Genomic DNA, 20,257 nt, shown 5'->3' on the forward strand with positions numbered 1-20,257 from the left:
GCTCGTGTACACCTCTCCCACTTGTCTCCAGCCACTGTCCCCTCCCTTCTCCTGTCCAAATGTACTGACACTTCTGAGCCCACACCGGCTTCCTTTCTGAGCGCTGAGCCCACCTCATGGGTCACCCCCACACAATGGTCTAACTGACACAGGCTCGGTCGGCAGCCACCTGCCTCCAAATCACAGCCCCTTCACTTGATGGCTGTGGGAACTTTGTTTATTTCACCTCGTCCGGTTTATTTCCAAACCAAAGGCAGCATAAAGACTTTTTCAAACACACAGGAGCTGAAATGCAATTGCTCATAGCAATGCGCCCCAAGTGGAGGTCGAGGTCCAAGAAGCAGGAACCAGGGATCCCAGTGTGACCACCATTCGAGCCATTTCTTAAACTCGCCTCATAGTTTAAAGAAATGGTATCACCAAAGGACAGGCCTTACCCACAACGTAAAGTTAAACCTAGAATCTGGGCAATGTGAGTCATTGAAACGTCTGAATTTAAAAATACACTTAAGCCAATATCTTTTAAACTTTTCGAGAATAAAATTCAATGCAATTGCTAATAGTATTTCCAAATGCTAAGCAGACCACTGTGTTTTAAAAGAGCTTTCGATTTCTTAACTGCAACAACCTTTTGCATATTCAGAAACAAGTACAAGCTGAGCACCCCAACCTGAAAACCAGAAATGTCAAATGCTACAAATTTAAACTTTCTGCAGACTGGGCATCCATCACAAGTGGAAACTTCCAGAGTGACCCTGAATCCCAAGTTATGACGTCAAAATGCAAGCATACTAAAAATATTGTACAGAATTATCTTCGGGTTACGAGCAGAAAACGTACATGAAACACACGTGAATTGCATATTTACAGTTGAGTCCTAGTCCCCAAAAATGTACAAATATCCTAAAACTTAAAAAAATTGAAATCCAGAACACGTCTGTTTTCGAGCATTTGGGAGAAGAAAAGCTCAGCATGTCTCAGGCCACCTCACCACTCCACATCAGAGCAACAACATAAAGCTATGGGAGCAGCCAAATTAGCATTACAAACAGGATCTTAGATGCTCACTGGCCTTTTCCAGCAAACTTGTAAGTCTACTATATGATGAGTCCCTGCTCACCAGGTGGAAGGGGGCATGGAGAGTGGTCTTCTCGCCTACATCTCCAACATCCTGAACCTCGAGGGCCAAATCTTTATATGCTCCCTGTGCAACAAAGTCTTCCCCAGCCCTCACATCCTGCAGATCCACCTGAGCACCCACTTCAGTGAGCAGGCCGATGTCAACGTGCCCTCGTGCTCGCTGTGTGGGAAGACTTTCTCCTGCATGTACACCCTCAAGCGCCATGAGAGGACTCACTTGGGGGAGAAGCCCTACATGTGCACCCAGTGCGGCAAGAGCTTCCAGTACTTGCACAATCTGAGCTGCCATGCCGTGGTGCACACGCGTGAGAAGCCACATGCCTGCAAGTGGTGTGAGCACAGGTTCACACAGTCGGGAGAACTGTACAGACACATTCGCAAGTTCCACTGTGAGTTGAACTCCTTGTCAATCAAAAGCGAAGCACTGAGCTTGCCTACTGTCAGAGACTGGACCTTAGAAGACAGCTCTCAAGAACTTAGGAAATAATTTATATATATATATACACACACACACACACATAGATCTCTATATAGTTGTGGTACGGTCTAAAAGCAGTCTTGTTTCCTGGAACTAAAAAGTTGGGATCTTAACTTGTTTTTGCATTTTAGAATAATAGCATGAGAATCTCACTAATTTAGCATTCTGATAAAAGAAACTCTAGAGCAAGTCGGAGAATAGAGAGGTATCTTTTCTTTGAGGGATAGGTGAAGTACGCCAATAAGAACCTTCCAAACAAATTGTCCTATCACAAAATGCTTTCACATGGCTTAATTTTGTCAACACTGCATTGTCTTTGGAGTTCTTTTTTTGTGCCCCACATTTCTGGTTTTGTTTTTTAAAGTAGAAATTCTCTCCAGTTTTATTAGCCTCTGTGTCTCAAATTGCATGAACCTTTTCTGCCTGTTGGAAACCTGAATGCTTTTAGACCCAAATGGAAAATTTCTGAAATGCTGGATTATCTATTTTTAAACAAGCAGTTGACTTAAAATTTTCTGGGGCAACTTCTGGTTTTCTGACGGTTCCCAATGAGAGAAATTCTGAAAGTACACTGGGATCACTGGGACACTGTCTTGGTGAAGGTTTGCTCGGGATGAAAAAGGATACTGCAGCTTCAGTAGTGTTGAACTGTGTGTTTAAAAATGTGAATTACTGTTCTTCTATACTGTAATTGATTACATGAGCTGGGGGTGGGGGGTGTCAAAGAACTTGACAGGTTGTGTTGATGCCCTTAGTTGAGTCCTGAAAAGTAAATATTGGGCCAGGGATTTAGCTCAGTGGTTTCGCTGTCTGCTGCGCAAGCGCGAGGACCGGAGTTCAATTCCCGCTACCAAAAAATATATATATATACACACACACACACACACACACACGAAAAGTAAATATTAATGCTACAGAAATGCATGAGTTCAATAAATTTTTTGTCTTTGTTTGCATTGTATAACTTTAACAAGTGAGCTTAAAATTATTTAATTTTCCCATTTGGGAAAAAAAAGGTGTTATGAAGAATGTAAATGCACTCTTTTAATTTTTATTTTATATAATTTAAATTGACTTTCCCACTGTCTTTAAGTTGAAACTGTTAAGCTGAATAAACTTTGCTACGTAACACGGAACATATACATGTTTACAAATGGCTTAAAGATTTGCATGTGCAGTGTGCATTTATAACAAACTTCTAATTGCACAAAACCCATGCCAGCTCAAAGTTTAGGTGTACACATTTACTGAGTTGAGCATTTTTAGAATAACTACTGCACAAATTGACAATAGGTCATTCTCTCCTTTTTTTTTCAACCCTTGTCTTTCTGTCTCCCCACCCCAACTCAGGAAAAGATTCTATGGACTGAAAAAAGCCCCAGGCTGAAAGGACTGGACTTCCTTGATTGACATGGGGATGGGGTTAGTAGACTATGAGTATCGGCAGCAGAGGCTGCAGCCCAATGTGTGGTTTGAATGACCAGCACACAGGGCAAAAGCATTTTGCACAGTGTTTGTTTTCCTGCCTTGCACTTATAAATAAGGTCTATGGGAGTACCATGGACCTTAGCTGGTTTTCCTTTTTAAATTGCTTTTGTTTAAAATTTGATCGCCTTAACTACTGTAAACATAGCCTGTTTTCCTGCTTAAGATACTGAATGGAAAACTCGATTGTGTGTTGCTGGACTGTTTTGGAAATATTTGGTCAAATGTGTGATAATTTGGCTGTAATGGCATTTAAAGCAAACTAACCAAAAAAAGCTGTGAAAATGGCCTTGGAGCATTATCTTTAGTTACCTGAAGAGTTTCTAGTTTTTTAAAATTCAGTTTATGTTAAAATCATTTTTATTAATCTAGAGAAGCCAATCAATGTCTGTGAGCAAAACAGACTTTCTTTTGTATTTCTTTTCGTGGTCATTGTGAGTGATTGCTTCTTCCTTTGCTTAGCTTCCCATTCTTCCTCTGTTCTAAAACTTAGACTGACGTCTAGCTTTGACAATCATAGTATGTTGTATTTTCCTGGCGGGGGGGAATAACTTACAATGTTTTTAGTTTTATACTATTGGTGTGTTGGTGAATTTTTAAACTGTGCACTAGCTGCAATAAATTATATGAACTGAGGAAAAAAAATAGTAAGTCCCCACTCTCTGGGAGGCTGAGGCAGGATTCCAAGTTCGAGCCCAGCCTGGACAACTTAGCAACAGTGAGACCCTGTCTCAAAACTAAAATTAAAAAGGGGCTGAGGATATAACTCAGTAGGAAGGCCCTGGGTTCAATCCTCAATACCAAAAAAAAGTGCCACAGAGCCCTGAACAAGTAGCCAGTTTGCTCTGTACCATGCCTGTCCCGGATCCGCAACGCACACCCCGTACCCAGTACTCTCCCGTTACCACGGCAACTTCATGTCCTCCACCCTCATGATGTGAGTGCCCTTAATTTACTTGCTGTCCACCTGCAGTCTGTCTCCCCCACCCAGGCTGCATGCTCCAAGACAACTGGGGCCTGGCATCACCTGGCCCAGCCACTGGCTTCCGTTCAGAACTGATAAACACCTCCCGAGTGAACCTGGGAAGTGTGAACATGATCCTCTGCTGTCACAGTGCTTCTATGACCAGACACACTCAGAGCTCAGTCCTGGTGCCAGTCTCCATCACTGGTGACCGCTGCACCCGGGGATGTCCCGCTACCCAGCCTATCCAGGTTCCTGGGCCGCTGCTCCAGGAAGGACCCTTAGTGAGCTGGGAGATGGGACCACTGTGGAGCCACGCCTCGGGCCAGGGCTCATGTGCCTCACATTTCTTCACCTGGTCTACTTCCCAGTCCCTGCCCTTGCTCTGGGTCCTGGGTCCTGGTTCCTCCTCCTCCTCCTCCCTTTCCCTCCCCCTCCTCCTCCTGTTGCTTCCTATTTGGGGCTGGGCCTCCCAAGCCTGCTTCAGGCTTTCTTGAGCCTTCAGCTCTTGACCTTCAAAGTGGCCCAGAGTCCTCAGAGGTTCTTCCCGAGATACTGGGCAGAACAGGCGAAGGGAGGAGGGTCTCCCTCTGCCTGCCCTTATGGTTGCTGTCGTCCATCTGGTGGGCAGGAATGGTGCTTGGGGCTGCCAGGGAATAAAGCGGTGGGGCGTGGGATGCTCCAGGTACCAACACAGCACCCATGTCAGGCACACCCTTCATGCCGGATCTACACAGTCTGTTTTTAAGACCAAACTCAGATCTAGCTCTCCAGCAATTACAGAGCAACCCAGGACACCAAATTTTAAAAACAGGACTCAAGAAACGTGAATATGCCTTAATGTGAGATTCAATCAGAACTGCTGCAATGACGCTCCAAGAACATGTTTCATCAGCAGATTTATAATAATTTCATCAGCAGACTTATAACAGTTCTTTCTCTTTTAGACACAGCACCAAGGACTTGTCCAGAGACATTTCATCTCAAAGTTAGCAGGAGTACCATTTTCTCTTCATTGTATACATTTTATTTCCAGCCTAGCTCTAAACTTTCCCATCTGGGATGTTATTTTTTTCTGCACAGATAAGGAACAAACAAATACAGGAGGTAAAGCCATCTATAAAAACCACCAACTGTTAAGAATGATGATGAAATTTATCTCATCAAAATAAAAAACAAGGGGGCAGAGGTATGCTACCTCAAAGGAGAGGAAGTTTCCACTTTCAGTCAAATATAATACTATTCTTGGTAATAATAATTACTGGTATACATGTGTACAATATATTTATGTCCGTGCATGAACATATATTCTCTATCTGTATATACATTTTTGCCTTCATTTATCTTTTTTATCAGTAAAACATTCCTAGAGAAAGAAAGATCTGTAGTGAACATCACAAACTGTTCATTCAAAATATTTATTGCCAACAGTAAAATACTATTTAATTATAATGTTGCATTTCACTAAAGCAATCATTATTAGATTTCTGACAAATCTCTCCCCTTTAGTCCTCGAATGATCAGGCCCTTAGACCCTGCACATGCAAAATGGCCTATGAATACATCCCATTCCATGGAGCAAGTATTTGTTTAAAAGGCCTATTCTGTGCAAAATTTTATGCTTCCGTGCTAGGAGAAAAGAGAAAGTCTTGTTTCAGAGATGCAGAAATGTTCAGGAGAGGATACATACAATATCTGTGGATCAGCCAATCATCTCCAGCCAAAACTGACATTTATTTAAAACTCCCTGAAAAGTGTTTTCCACACTAGTTAATCCATATGTCTCTCTGGGGACTCACAAAGGGCATCTTCAAGCACTTGACTTAATACCTCATTTTATGTAGAAAACAGTTCAGTTAAATGTCAGTGCAATGTCCCTTTTCATGTCCTGGAAAGGGATTGGAAAGAAAAATAAAAACTAGAAAATGACAGAGAACGGTAGCTTCTAAGAACATGGTTACAATTAATTCTAATCACCACACACAAACGTGCCTCCAATCACCATGGCTTGCAAAGTGTATTTTGGGTTCTCTTGTTCCTAAAGCTGCCAGCTTCTACTTCTTTAGTAATAAAATTATCAGTGATCTCTTTTCTTTTTATCTAATAATTTTCCTTTTAGATTTTCATATTTAATTTCAAAGACCTAATTACAGTGGTGAAGACATCTAACTGATTCATATAAATTTTGTTAGCAGCAAGGGGGCTGCAATGGAGACTTTCAATATGGGTACAAATTAGCAGGAATTAATTGCTTGCTTGCCGCTCTTCCCCCTTCAGGTTCCCCCTTCTTAGACTTAGATATTAATCCAAACATCGATACAATTACTGTATTGCCCAAATGATCCCATTTTCAAAGATATCACCTATGGTTTTTAAAAAAAAAATTTTTTAAATATCAAAACTGCTATGCTGGTCCAGCATTTAACCTCTAGAGTGGCTTGGCAAGTCTTTAAAATCCAACCGTTCTTAAAACTATTCATGAGTTCAGATTTCCAACAACTATCCTTTCCTTAAAAAAGAAACATCGAAAAATTCAAGGAGCTTTTACATTGTATATAAGAAACAATCTTTTAAAATATTTCAGATCATCAGTTCCTTATTCAAGAAAAGCCCTTCTTAGCATATGTTTCTAAGAGTATATTAAGTGAATTTTGTTTTGCTTCAGTTAGTCTATGGACAAAAATATTCAGCTTCCCAGAATCAAGGAATGATATTCCAAAACTTAATTTTTAAATTGAAGCGCCTTTTAATTCATAATTTTAAGAAGATAACTACCAAATGATACAGAATCCCCAAACAATAAGTCTACATCGTGATTACCTTTTGCCTGGAGCAGAGTCTTCACCTTCAGGCATCTCTGCCCTTTAAAACACTAGCAGTGCAGCCAGCTGTCACACTGCCTGCCCCACTAAGGATTCCAACCTACAGCGTCTTCCACGAGGCCCCTGAGCATCAGGGGGGACTCCCAGCGATGAAGTTCTTTCCTTTTTGGAAAAAAAAAGCGCTTTCTCCTGTACTCAGAAAGTTGCTGTTTACAAACTCCCAAAGCACCTGCTCGCTGCTGTGAATGAAGCTCGGGCAGGGCTATTATGACAGCCCCCTTCTAAAAATACAGAGGTCACCTCTTTCTCCCAGCACCGTGACAGGCAGCTGGGAGCCCAGCACTTTCCCCAGGTCGTGTGAGAAGGTGTCACCGCCCTCGTGGCATGACTTCACCCACCGAGGCAGCCTGCCCTTTCTCTTTCCTCTTTTTTCCTGGCATGACCAGGCACCCTCAGAGGGGACGGTGGCTAGGGCAGGCTGAAACCTCACCCCAGGCTATCAGATCTCCTCTTTCGAGTCACAGGAGGGAGTTGGAGGGCAGAGAGCGAAACGGGCTGTACCTGTGAAGGCATGTTTGCTTGCAGAACGCGTAGCCACTCAGCAAAAAGGTCCTTTACTCAGAAAAGAAAGAAACAAAGTGTGTGGAGCAATTGGGTTTGGAGAGAGATTGTTTTGCAAGAAAATCTTTCTCTGGGACAAACAGATTTCTCAATTCCCAGTACGCAGGCTCGAAGGGCTATTGAATGGAGGCGTCTGCCTAGGCAAAGGGCGCCCCCGCCACAGGATCTGGGTGTCATTGCCGCCTTCTTTAAAAAAAGAGCAACGAAGGGAAAAATCACTTCAAAGCTTTTCGCTCCCAAAAAGCCCAGGAGAAATATTACTGAGGTTCCTCAAGGAACATTCTCTGAAAGCTGTGGATAAAAACCTGAAGCCGTTTTCTTTCATTCTTTCTTTCTTTCTTGTTTTTTCCCTGACTAGGAACATGAAGGAAGGCAGAAACCAGGGCCTAACGATGATGAGATATATTTTTCTTTTTAAAATATGTGTTCCATTGTCATACTGTGGCTAATCTGACAAGATACCTCTCTTTACTGCCTATTTTACGTAAGACACTTGTCAAAGTGGTTTTCTAGAGCACTGAAGAATCTGAAAGTCAGAATAAAAGATGCTGTCACCTACTTTCTTTTGGATGGTGTTAGCTATACGGTGATACAGGTATGCCACAGTTAAAAACATTCTTTACATAATTTAATATTTCACACAAATTCTAATATTTCAGACACTTCCAAGTCTAAGGCTCGGAGGTGCAAATATTCAGCATACCAGGACCTCAAAAGAAAACAGTCATCCATGGAGCTCTGTGGATTGGGATGTGGGGCCACTTCCCAGAACCAAAGCAATCTGCTATACTGTTAGAAATCCCAGGTTCTTAAAGAACTAAAAGGCTGAAATACTGAAAATACTGTCTCTAACACTATGTCACACTTGCATCTAACCACAGCAGCACAAAAGGCTAATTGTGGTATCACTCTCAATTCTCATCATTCTCTCCCCTTAATTTCACCTTGTTTTTTCTCCTAAGCTCCCGTTCTACTGCACATGTAAACTCTGCTGCTGGGCACTGCAGACCTGAATATATCCCTGAAATTTGTCTCTCAAGTTTAAAGCCAGGAGGCACATTCTATCTCTGAACTCACAGGTGAGAGAGAAATGAAATGACATCCCTGCCACTGTTACTTTGAGACTACAGAAATCCTCTCTCATGCATGGTTTGCTTTCTATGATTTCAGTTACCCACAGTGGACCAAAAAATACTACATGGAAAGTTCTAGAAATACACAGTGCACAAGTTTCAAGCTCCTGCTGTCCCACACCATCCCACTGTGTCTTGGCCCACCCAGGACATAAGCCAAAGCCTACTCCAGGATATCCAACTGCTGGGGTAACGACTGCGGTGCTTGCATTCAGAAAGCCTTATTTTACTTACTAATGACCCCTAAGCACGGGCTTGGTGATACGGGCAATTCAGATATGCCACAGAAAAGCCATAAAAGGCCTCCGTGAAGTGAAAAGTTGAAAGTTCTTGATTAAATAAGGAAAGGAAAGAAAAACTATGTTGAGGGTGCTAAGATCTATGTTAAATTATTGTTACTACTCTTTTTTTTTTTTTTTTTTTTGGTGCCGGGGATCAGACTCAGGACCTTGCGCTTGCAAGACAGGCGCGGTTCCACTGAGCTAAATCCTTGGCCTTATTGTCACTATTCTTACTATGCCTAATTTGTAAATTAAACTTTATCACAAGTATGCATGCATAGTTTTAAAAAGTAGAATACACGGGATTCAGATTGATCTATAATTTCAGACATCCACTGCAGTCTTGAAATACGTCTCCCAGGAATAAGGCGGGACTAACTCTACTCACATTTCAAATTAACCCTATTTCCTTAACAGCACAAGCAGCCATGCAAATAGAACTGACTCCAGACCGCCACCCCAGGCCCCTCGAAGAGATCACACACAGTGTATGGAGGAAAGAGCGGGTCCCCTTTCTTGCCTGGTCCCTGCATAAGTCTGGAAGACTGATTCCTGGTGGCAGGCTTTTATGTAGTCAGTGAGGTTTTTGTTTGGCTTTGCTTCTGAAGTTTGTGCTCTAACGAAGATCCAGAGGACAGCGTTAGATCACCAGGGTAGTAATTCCAGTAAGAGCGACAGAGAGAAAAGACCACAGTGACACCAGAGCTGTGTTAAGTATCAAAGCGCTTCGGTGGAGGATCCAATCTGTTCTACCGGACCCTAGAGGGCAAGTGGGAGATAAAGAGGTGGGAGGTTAAAGGGAGTAAAGTGTTCCCATAGTGGACTTGTTCAGGTCTCCTACAGGCCACTCCGGAGGCAGCCAGGTGACTGACAAGTCACCCTCTCTGTTGTTGGGTTTTTTGTTGTTTAGTTTGGATTTTGGAAACAGGGTCTTGCTTATGTGGCTCAGGCTGGCCTTGAACTCATGATCCTCTTGCCTCAGCCTCCTGATGTTGTTCGGTTTTAACGCCATGGACCGTCAGGCCGGGAGACTGTGCACTCTGGGACTGACAGCCACCTGCTCACACTGAGGGCGTGGCACAATGGCTGGACTCAGGAGCTTCTGCAGCTACCGAGCATCATAACTTGGGATGCAGCCTGGAGCAGGACAGGCTCAGAATGTGCCAGGTCTGTTTCTTTTGGACCTGTGGACAGTAGCAGAGTTTAACTCTAAATGCGGTGATAGTCTATCAGGGGCTTCCGGCTAATGCTTCTCTGGAGGCTCTTCTAGAATGACAGACTCCTGAGCCTACTTAGATCTGAAGTATCCTAAGAATCCATCACAGCCAGTAGCACTGACAGAAAACCCAGGTAACACTGACGATAGTAACAGCAGCAGCGCAATAAAGCCTGCCGCCCCTGGAACCACACCATGAGCTCCTGATGCAGGGACAGCCGCAGCACCTGGCCGAGTCCACACAGCCAGGAATGTGCTGCAGGAACCACATCCGGGTCAGCCTACACCACAGGCCTTGCTCTGGGCTGCTAGGCCATGCCTGTGGTATGGTCCTTGCAGACAGCTTCTGTAAAAGAAAAAATTCTTCTAGCGCTTGTCAGAGAAAGAAAGGCAGACTTGATTCAGGGAACGATTCCTTAAGGGTTCTGCAGCAGAGGGGAGAGACTGGGCTGAATTCTACAGCAAGAAAAAATCGGGGTTTGTAACCAGGAAGTAGGGTGATGGCATAGGGTAGGGGCTAATAGATAAACGCTTACAATTTTCCAGTTTTCATATCAATGCAGGGATCCTTTGCATTTCACTCAGTTTTTAAGTGCTGTCTCTCTTCCTTTTCACGATCTCAGGCACACAGCTGTCCGGTCATCAGACCCACCGAGTCTCCTGTGGTCTACGAAGATCACGCTGTCTTTCCCTGGTTTGCAGGACCTTGGCAGCTCTGATGGGGATTCGGTAGATGTCCTCCGTTTGGACTTGACTGGTGTTTTCTTACAACTGGCCTGAGCACTGGGGGAAGTGCCCTCCTCGCATGGTGTCACCCAACCTGTGACTGATGGTGTTAGCTGCATCATTTGCATAGAGTAGTGTTTTCAAGATGTGCCCGTTGTAAAGTCAGTTTTTTTCCTTTCCATATTCTATTCTTTGAGAGCAAGTCACTAAATCCCATCCACACTTAAAGAGGAAAGGAGAAGAAAAAAAAGAGGGAAGGAGAGTGGAACAGGGATACAACTCAACCCTGAGCCAAGGAGAACTGATGTGTGCAGTACGTGGAGTCTTCTGTAGGGAGATTTGCCTCTCCTTCCTGACCGTGTCTTCTCCACATTAGTAAAGACACAGGCATACCTTAGACTTTGGGCTCTACTCCTCTGCTACGTGATTCCTTTTGTTGCTCCACTATTGTTTCCGCCACGACCTTGCTTTTGCCTCTCCTCCAACCCCTCCCTGAGCAGAAGAGGCCACCTCTGCCTCAGTGTCCCTCTCAGCCCTGCTCCCATGGACTGGCCTAACGGTGTCCCACTCTCCAGCAGAGCTTGGTGCTAACCATCCAATACCCAGTCCCCCCACCAAGGTTAACTCCCTTCCCGGCTGGCATCAGCACCAGCCAGGGGGCCATGCCAGGAGGAACCCGTAGTATGAAGTGCACTGATACACAGGGAAGATGTGGGCACCTCACGCGAACCCATCTCCATGAACATGTGACATGGGGTGACACACGTGTGCCCTTTTGATGTCACGGGCAGCACCCATGGAACTGAACTGAGAACCCTTCCCACTGTGTTCTTCTGAAAGCCATGAATGACAAGCTGCCGTTTTCCCCTCATTTTCATAAAACCTCCAAGTCGTAAACCAAACTCAGATTTCCTTTCCATGTGTGCCATCAGTCCTTACCTTTCATTTTCTTTCCTATTTTGGGTGTTACAGGAAGTCTGTGGTTTAAAAATAGAAATGGGACTTGGCACCTTTACCTGCCCCTACTTTTAGCATCAAACCATGGCAACGTCACACACACAGTTCATCATAAACTGTCACAGTGGATTCGCACTGCCAGACGCTGCTTTCAACACGCTTGTTTATAACCAAGGCACATTTTTTTAGTCCCGTTTCATTTTAAGTTATTTTTTAGTGAAGACAATGAAGTCACAAATCGTGCAAAAACTGTAGAGGGCCACGACCTGTTGAAGACTCCCCCTGACCCAGAGTCTGTGCCCACCACAAGCAGTTCAAATGTAAACATCACCTCAGTCCTAAATATGAGTGAAAGGAAAAGGACTCGCTGTGTCAGAGGCTTTACGAGTGTGTGTCCGTTACCATCTGGGACAGATGTGCAAGTGAGGACACCATGTCTGCATGAGGACAGTCAGTGTCCCGTCTTCCAAGACAGTGCAACTGGCCACGTGTGAGGAGACAGACAAGAGGTCCCCATGAGCAGTGGAACCAACTGTTCCTGGTTTCTTCACAATTACACAGAGGTATCAACCCTACAGGCAGAACCGAGGTCTCCCTGGTCCAGTGGGATGGGGACCAGGCTTGACCTGGTAAGTTGGCACCTTCCGCAGCCTTGCTGAGTAGTCAGGCCCATGGCAGCCTCTGAGGTAAAATGTGGGGATGGAGACTGAGCAAATACTGTGCTTCCAGGGTACCAGACAGGGTTGCTCAGGGAAACAAGACCACTAGGATATAAAGAAAGGCTTAGTCTTATAACTGGCTCCTGTGATTGTGAAGGCCACAAGGCTGCTACTGGCAGGAAAGGCCAGCAGACTAGAAAATCCCAGGGGGCCTTTCCTTGCATGAAGGCAGACTGGAGGCAGGATTCCTTCACTGAGGGACACGTTCTTTGCTGTTATGGCCTTCAATTCACTGGACGTGGCCCAGCCACTTTCTGGAGTGTAATCTGGTTTATTCAAAATCTGCAGGTAAGTGAATCACATCTAAAAATAGCTTCACAGCAATTATCTAGATGGGTGTTTGTTCAAACAACTGGACTTCACAGCCCCACTGAGTTGATGCAACAATTTAACCATCAAACGGGGAAGTCTCCATGAAGTCTCTTTGCTGCAGGTGTCAAATAGATCGAGGAGATCCTGTAGAAACATTTTCCATTTCCAAGAAAAATCAATGACTCTTGACCTACAGGCTTGCTGCTGGCAGGTAAGAGCATCTTAAGCCCCACTTTTTCATCACATATATACCGGGGCATATTCTGTGCAGGTTCTATGAGAAGGAAGTCACAGTAGGACCAGCTATGGTGTCGGTGGACTCAGATCCAAGGAGGAAGGAAGGAAGCTTATGGACCCCAATCCATTACCTGGGGACCCCAGAAGAGCAGTTCAGGAATAAGTACAAAGGTTCCCAGTAACAAGTGAAATTGGTATATTGCAGAAATAGAGTCTAGAACCCGATAAACTAGTAGTATAGTTAAATGACAGATGCATCAAGTCCAAGATGTTAATTTTAATTTGCTTAGCAAACACGTGTCTGTTACTGTGGGTTAGACCCTGTTCTGATGCTTCTACACATATTAAAACGTTCATCCTGGGGCCATAGTCGATATGTCTGGCTGTCAGGCAGCTCTAAACGACTGGTAGCACATGCATGATCATCCCATCGGGTGGCACAAGCCACACTGTCTTCACGAAGGAACACTTGATTTAATATGATCACCGTTCCACCGAACACTCACTGGGATTATTTTGCATCATTATTCAACAGCCTACATACCCGGCGGTATAAATCAAAATTTAGATACTAAGTTCCTGGCGACAGTGGCTAGTTCAGCTAATCTTTTCACTTTTTTAATTGCAATAGGCCATTCGGGCAATGAAGTCCTAACACTAGTAATAGTGATCATATTTATGATTCCTTACTTTGTGTGCTTTAAGTATCTTCAAATGTCTCCCCACCTATGTACTCCTTTTGTAACCTGATGAAATCTACAAGGAAAAACTAATGTCTCAGATTCTGTCTTTAAAAATCAACAAATGGAAACAAAGTTTGGTATTCTGTGTTTACGTGTCCTGTCATTGTTTGTACATTTTTACTGAGACCATTTCATATAAAAAATAAGAAAGGTCTAACAAGAAAATAACTCAGACCTGTGCCTCCCAGACCGGGAGGGTGTGTGGGTTAGGAACAGGGAAGGTTGTTTTTACTGCTCTGGCTGAGTCTCTGGAAAGACCGAATCTTGAATTAGCAGCCTGCTTTGCTGTCCATATAAATATTGTGTTGCTATGCCCTAAACTGTCCTCCCACGTGGGTCACCCTGCTGTATAATTAGCCTCTTATCGTATCAGGTCTAAATCAAACGGGCAGCACTGGCTGTTAATGTGGTAATGCAACAAATCAGAAACACCGTTCGCAAGTATCAGAGTCTGATTTATTACTGTCACAGTGCCACCAAAGACACACCGCGGTTTTCTCACTGTTGGACAACAGCAAGCTTAATTGGTGTCAAAGGCCTGGACACTAAGTTGTTAGCACTGTCGGCGCATCTAGGGCCCTCGCTGCCCCTGGAGGCCAGGCCTCGATGTAGATCTACACCTCTCTCCTTTCTGGGTGTGGGTCCTCGTGGATGTCCATGGCACAGTTACCTTGCTGTGGGCCCCTCCCCTCCATTTGCAGATGCAGCCGCTTCTCATGTGGCAGTGGCTCTGCCTGAACAGGCCACCATGAAGGGCAGTATTCCAGGTATCAGGCCTTCTCACAGCACGGGACCCAGTGACCCTGGAGTTGTGGCCTGGCTTCTGAGGCTGCCTCCACCGCCCACTGGCTGTGTGCTCGCAGCAAGTGGCTCAGCCCTCTGGGCACTGAAATATATGGAGATGTATGGAAAGCACCCCAAGTATATGATTAAACTGGGTTAAGTATATAGACTGGGGATGTAAGAATATGCAAAACACTGGAAACAAAGCATGGCCTACTGACTGCCCTGCTTAATTGTCTGCTTTAAAAATATCCAAGAGAAATCTGGGCATGGTGGTACACGCCTGTAACCCCAGCACTCTGGGGGCAGAGGCAGGAGGATCGCCAAGAGTTTGAGGCCAGCTTGGGCTACACAGTGAGTTCAAGGGCAGCCTGAACTACAAAGCAAGACTGTGTCTCAAAACATAAATAGGGGCGGCCAGGGATTTAGCTCAGTGGTTTCACTGCCTGCTGCACAAGCACCCAAGTTCGATCCCCTGTACCAAAAACAACAACAACAACAAAATAAATAAATAGGGGGGGATGGGGATTTAGCTCAGTGGTTCCATTGCCTGCCTTGCAAGCGCAAGGACCCAAGTTCGATCCCTGGTACCAAACAACAACAAAAAAGAAAAACATAAATAAACCCAAGAGATAGAGAATTAATCTCACATTTTTTTCTTTTTGCTGTCTATCACAATGATTTAATTTTCATCAGAATCTCAACAGGAAAGAAGGAAAGGAGGGAGGATAGGTTGGTTCTTAGATTCTGTTCTTTCTTATTCCCTCACTACTTGTGGCCACTGACACACTGGTGGTAAATAATAGCAATGATGAAGAAGAGGGAGGGGAAGGCAGCTAAGCCAGTCTTGTTACGCACGGAGCCCTGAAAGTTGACGGCTCGCTATGACCCTCACAGTGCCGCACCCCATCTTAGAGAACACACAAGTATTCTCACCCCATCTCACAGACGAGGAGACCGAGGCCCAGAGAGAGCCAGCGTACCCCGCCCCAGGCTGAGCTAGGGCCCTGGTTTTCTTGCAGCGCAGTTCTCTGCTGGTCATGGATGTGTTAATGGCAGCGTTTGGTTAAAGGAGTGATTCCTGAACAACTGCTGGCTTGTTGCCAATTTCAGGCCAGTTTCGAGGAGGGCGAAGATTAGAAACATCTGTGGTCCCCAAGTGTCAGCGTGGGGGGGACACAGACGACCCCACCACAGTTACACAGCAGCGGGGAGACAGTGGCTGGGAAAGTACACTGTGATGGGACCACGCAGAGCAGCCCTGTGGATGTCCCAGGCTGTGCAGCTGGGAGGCGGCCGATCTCCGGACAGAGGCGCCGCCCACTGAACAGCAACTTCTGCCCACAACCGGGCCTCCTCTGTCAGTGGGTCTGGCTTCTCTCACGCCCCGGGCGGTGAGCGCGCCACTCTGGGGGGCCTCGAGGTCCCTGGCTCTGGTGTCAGCCCAGAGAGGCCCAGGATGGGGCGGGGGCGGGGCTGCGCCTGCCCGGGGAAGGGCACCAGTGGTGGGGCGGGGACGGACCCAGGAGCTCTTGGGCCTGGAAATCCCTCCACAGGACAGGCCCGCGAGGGCGCTGGGACAGCGAACCTTAGTAGTGGTCATCAAGTCCTGGAGGGTCGGGGGTGATGCACCGTTCTAGGACATCAGTTTCCTCTTAATCTCCTCGCTAATTCTCAAAGCAAAGTTTTGCCCTTTTATTTATTTATTTATTTTACGGTAGTATTAAACTACCATGGCTTTCACATCAAGCTACTGTCCCAGACTTTTATTATTATTATTATTTATTATTATTATTATTATTATTATTATTTTGATACAGGGTCTCACTAAGTTGCTAAATTACCCAGACTGGGCTCAAATTTGTGATCCTCCTGCCTCGGCCTCCTGAGTAGCTGGAATTATAGGCATGTGCCACCACATCTGGATGTTTTTCTCATGCTATCTTTTTATCATGCTCTCTCTCCATGAAGTCAAAAAATAAAGACTAGAGAAAACTAAGATACCATTTTTTAAAATAAAGTATGCCATCTTTTTTTCCAGTACCAGGGATTGAACTCAGGACCTTGCGCTTGCCAGGCAGGCATGGTGCTGCTGAGCTACATCCCCAGGCCAAGTATGTCATTATTACCAACATACTTTTGAAGAAAGTTTCGCAAATTACCTGCACAGGTAGGGGAGTGCAAGGATTCTCTCGCCACAGGAAGTTGCAGTCTGAGTGACTATGCTGTGAGACAGTCGGGAAAGCCAGCTGGGTTCCTTCCTTGTTGGTTAGTATTTCTGCTTTATAAACTGGTAGAATACAGCACATGTAAAAGAGTCTGCTGAAATTCAAAGCAGCAGCAATAATTTGATCGATTGATTGATTGACTGAGCGATGATTGATTTTTGCAGTGCTGGGCCTCCAACCTAGGCCTCAGCCATGCTAGGCAAGTGCTCTACCATTGAGCTCTACCCCCGGCCAACAATAAAAACACTGAAGACATAATTTAGGAGAACTATTCCATTCTACAAAATAAACTACAAATCCCAGACACAGACATGAATCTCTACAATGTGGGCACTTGGGAAAGATCTGGAGAAAAAAAAATCTTTTAATAAGATACTCGGCTTGGATACTTTAGAGTTGAAAGGAATTTACAAAGGACTGAAATACAGATTTTAGCAGTTGATGAGATGAACAACAAAGGTCTTAGGTGATCCAAAGACCGTGGAGCCTAAACATTGCCCCATCCTGCCCCATCTCCCAGCAGAAACACTAAATTTCAAGTCGGGAGGAAATGGGAGGTGTGCCCGACAAATATGGTGAATGTTTAAATTTTTCAAAAAATGTATTGCAGCAAAAGACACATTGCCGGGCGGGGGATTTAGCTCAGTGGTTTCGCCACCTGCTGCGCAAGTGCAAGGACCCGAGTTCAATCCCAGGTACCAGGAAAAAAAAAACAAACACTGCCATTAATCACCCTCAAAATCCTGTTCCTTGGTTCAAACACGTTCCACTGTTCTTACTACTTCCTGAAGCAGTTCTAAAGTCCTCTTTCATGTCTTTAGTTGCATTATTCTGGCTCCTTGATGTCCTGAATTGATTCAAAACGTTTACCTTCCATGGTCATTTTGACTCTGGGGAAGAGCCCGAAGTCACATGGTGCCCACTCAGGGGAATAATAAGATGGATGAGGACTCACGATACTGTTTTCACAAACCTTTACAGCATTTGCATGCCTCACAAAGACACAAAAGAGGGCTTCCAGAACTGTTTCGGAAAATGGCAAGAATGAGGAATAAGTATTCAAAGTGAGAGCAAGTGTTTAAGATTATTATTTTTTACAGTAATAATTTTTTAAAATTTAATTATAATCTTAATTTAATATATTTCTTTTCTTTTTCTGTTTTTTGTTTTTTGAAACATGGTCTTGCTTTGTAGTAAAGGCTGGCCTTGAACTCACTATGTAGCCCAGGCTGGCCTCGAACTCACAGTGATCCTCCTGCTTCAGCCTCCCAAGTGCTGGGATCACAGGCGTGCATACCATATGTCCAAAGGCAGAGCAACCTGGAGGTCCTCTAGGTGTGAGCATTGTTCAGCTGCTGCTCAGGAGTAAGGAGAGCCTTCCATGGGACCCATCAGCGCTCCCAGGAGCCTTCCGTGGCTGTGCCCTGGGGAACTTGACGCCAGCTCCTCATTCAAAGTCTGGCTGGAGCGCATGTGGCGGAGGGGCCCAGGGTTCTCGCTGCCAGCGTGGGCTCCAAGAGGTGGGAAAATGAGCTCAGCCTCTGTGGAGAAAAGGTGCGGACTCCTAAGTCCACAGGTTCCTTTTCACCCTTGGAGAGATCTGGGCAGCCGTAAAGAATGATACACTTTCCCTTCTTTTTACCAACACAATCTCCTAGCATCCGTGTGTTCAGAGGAGCCGAGGCTTGTTCAATCCCCAGTACAAAAAAAAAAAAAAAAAATCTAGGGGCCGGGGATTTAGCTCAGTGGTTTCGCCGCCTGCTGTGCAAGCGCAAGAACCTGAGTTCAATCCCCGGTACCAAAAAAAAGAAAACAAAAATTTAAACAGAGGAGTCGAGGCTTGACTGTGTGTGAGATCCACTCCAGCTGCCCCTGATCTGGCGGTGGGAGGCCCCCAGGTAGTGGGCGGGGCCAGGGGGGCTTGGAGAGGGAGATACTGTGCCGGCTCTGGGCGGCCTTATCAAGGCCAGGACAACCTCGTGATAATGTGGGAACCCGTCAAAGGGGCAGCCCGGGATTTCTGCACCCAGATCAGCTTCACACTTCAAGTGCAGCCAGCTGCGGTCTGGTCCGTGGCTCAGCGCCGCCCACTCCACACAGAGAGCTCGGCGATGTTTCCTCCTGTGCAAGGGGTAGAAGCCGCCCCTCGGGACAGTCTCCTGGCCCCCTTCTCTCCTCAGTCCAGGGCCTCTCCGGGCCCACAGGGTTTCCACCGAGCCCTTCTTCAGTGGCAGCACGGTGGCGGCCTTGGAGACTCGGGGATGGGCAGGAGAGGCTCGCTTGGGGCGGAGAAGCCTGACGGTGAGCAGGGGAGACAAACGGGGACTCACTCTGTGAGGAAAAAGGAGAAGCTGCAGTCCTCAGAGGGCAGATTTAAAGCCAGAATGCTTGGATCATGTTTTTTCTCTTGCTCTCTCAAATATATTTATAACTTTCATTGCATGTTTTACAAATACGCAGTGGGTGTTCTCCCCAGTCTCTGGGCTGGGGTCAGTCCTCGCAAGATCAGAGCGCCCTAGCTGGTTTCAGTGCGCAGCGGTGGCCACGCATGCACACACATGTGCACACACTCACAGGGTGCACACCACCTCGGGTAGACAGGGCAGCAACCTGCCACGCGTATCTTCCTGAGATGACAGCGCGAGGAACACACAAGGCAAGAGAGTCTGACAAGTCCTTTATCACCTTCAGAGCACACTTTTCTCCTACCCAGGAAGCAAGGGGCTCAAGGGCCACCCACTTCACCTCTCTCATTTGAAATGGACCATGCAGATGATAGGACTGGTAAGAATTCCTGCTGAGGAAGGAGCCTGCCTCTTCCCAGAGGCAGCCTTGAGAGAAACTCACAAAATACCCCAAAGCCAGAGAGTGCAGGAAAGTCCCCATACCTACTCCTTACACCTACAGCTGGGAGGAATCCGATCACTGAGACAAGAGTGACAGGGATCATCAGTAGGCATAAGCTGCCCACCTCACAAATGTGACTTGCCACACCAGTTCAGCCCCTGGCCCGGGCCTGCAGCGCTGCAGCACATCTTCATGCCTCTCCCAAGGACACAGAATACACCTGTGCCCGTTTCATTTTCTCACCACTCTGACATTTATGCCTTGGCCCACCCAACAGGAAGCACTCCACATCTGTGTCACCCCGCATCAGATGAAAAAAATCATGAATCACAGTGGGTTGGGGGCAAACAGCTGTTTGCCAAAAGACTAGGAGTAGACCCAAGGTGTGGACATAAAGAGGAAATAAAGAGATGCCGAACCCACATTACAATGGGCGTTGGAATATTTCATCCACTAATGGGCTTCAAAGGTCATCTGGGACTCTTGTCTTATGGTAACAACCAGTGACAAAAATAAGGTTTCTAGAGGGCCGGGGAATTGGCTCATGGTGCCGCCACCTGCCTTG

The 20,257-nt window shown here is 45.8% G+C and overlaps 1 protein-coding gene across 7 annotated transcripts in view; it reads right to left on the reverse strand.

The window, feature by feature from the left end:
- The window catches only part of Retreg1 (reticulophagy regulator 1), a 123,773-nt gene that overhangs the window by 30,593 nt on the left and 72,923 nt on the right, over nt 1–20,257 (reverse strand). Inside the window, exon 1 of one of the 7 annotated variants that reach the window (XM_004845201.4) lies at nt 6,888–7,404. The exons of 5 other annotated variants lie outside the window; for them this stretch is intronic. In XM_004845201.4, coding sequence (XP_004845258.1) covers nt 6,888–6,922 — 35 coding nt within the window. In that variant the 5' untranslated portion in view covers nt 6,923–7,404. Of the gene's footprint in view, nt 1–6,887; nt 7,405–20,257 lie in introns of those variants that run through there. One more of the 7 variants, XM_021258631.2, reaches the window with a different exon arrangement.

The sequence above is a fragment of the Heterocephalus glaber genome, unplaced genomic scaffold, assembly GCF_053883595.1.
Source record: "Heterocephalus glaber isolate CG9 unplaced genomic scaffold, H.glaber_assembly_v1.0 deba00001538, whole genome shotgun sequence".
Taxonomy (NCBI): Eukaryota; Metazoa; Chordata; class Mammalia; order Rodentia; family Bathyergidae; genus Heterocephalus; species Heterocephalus glaber.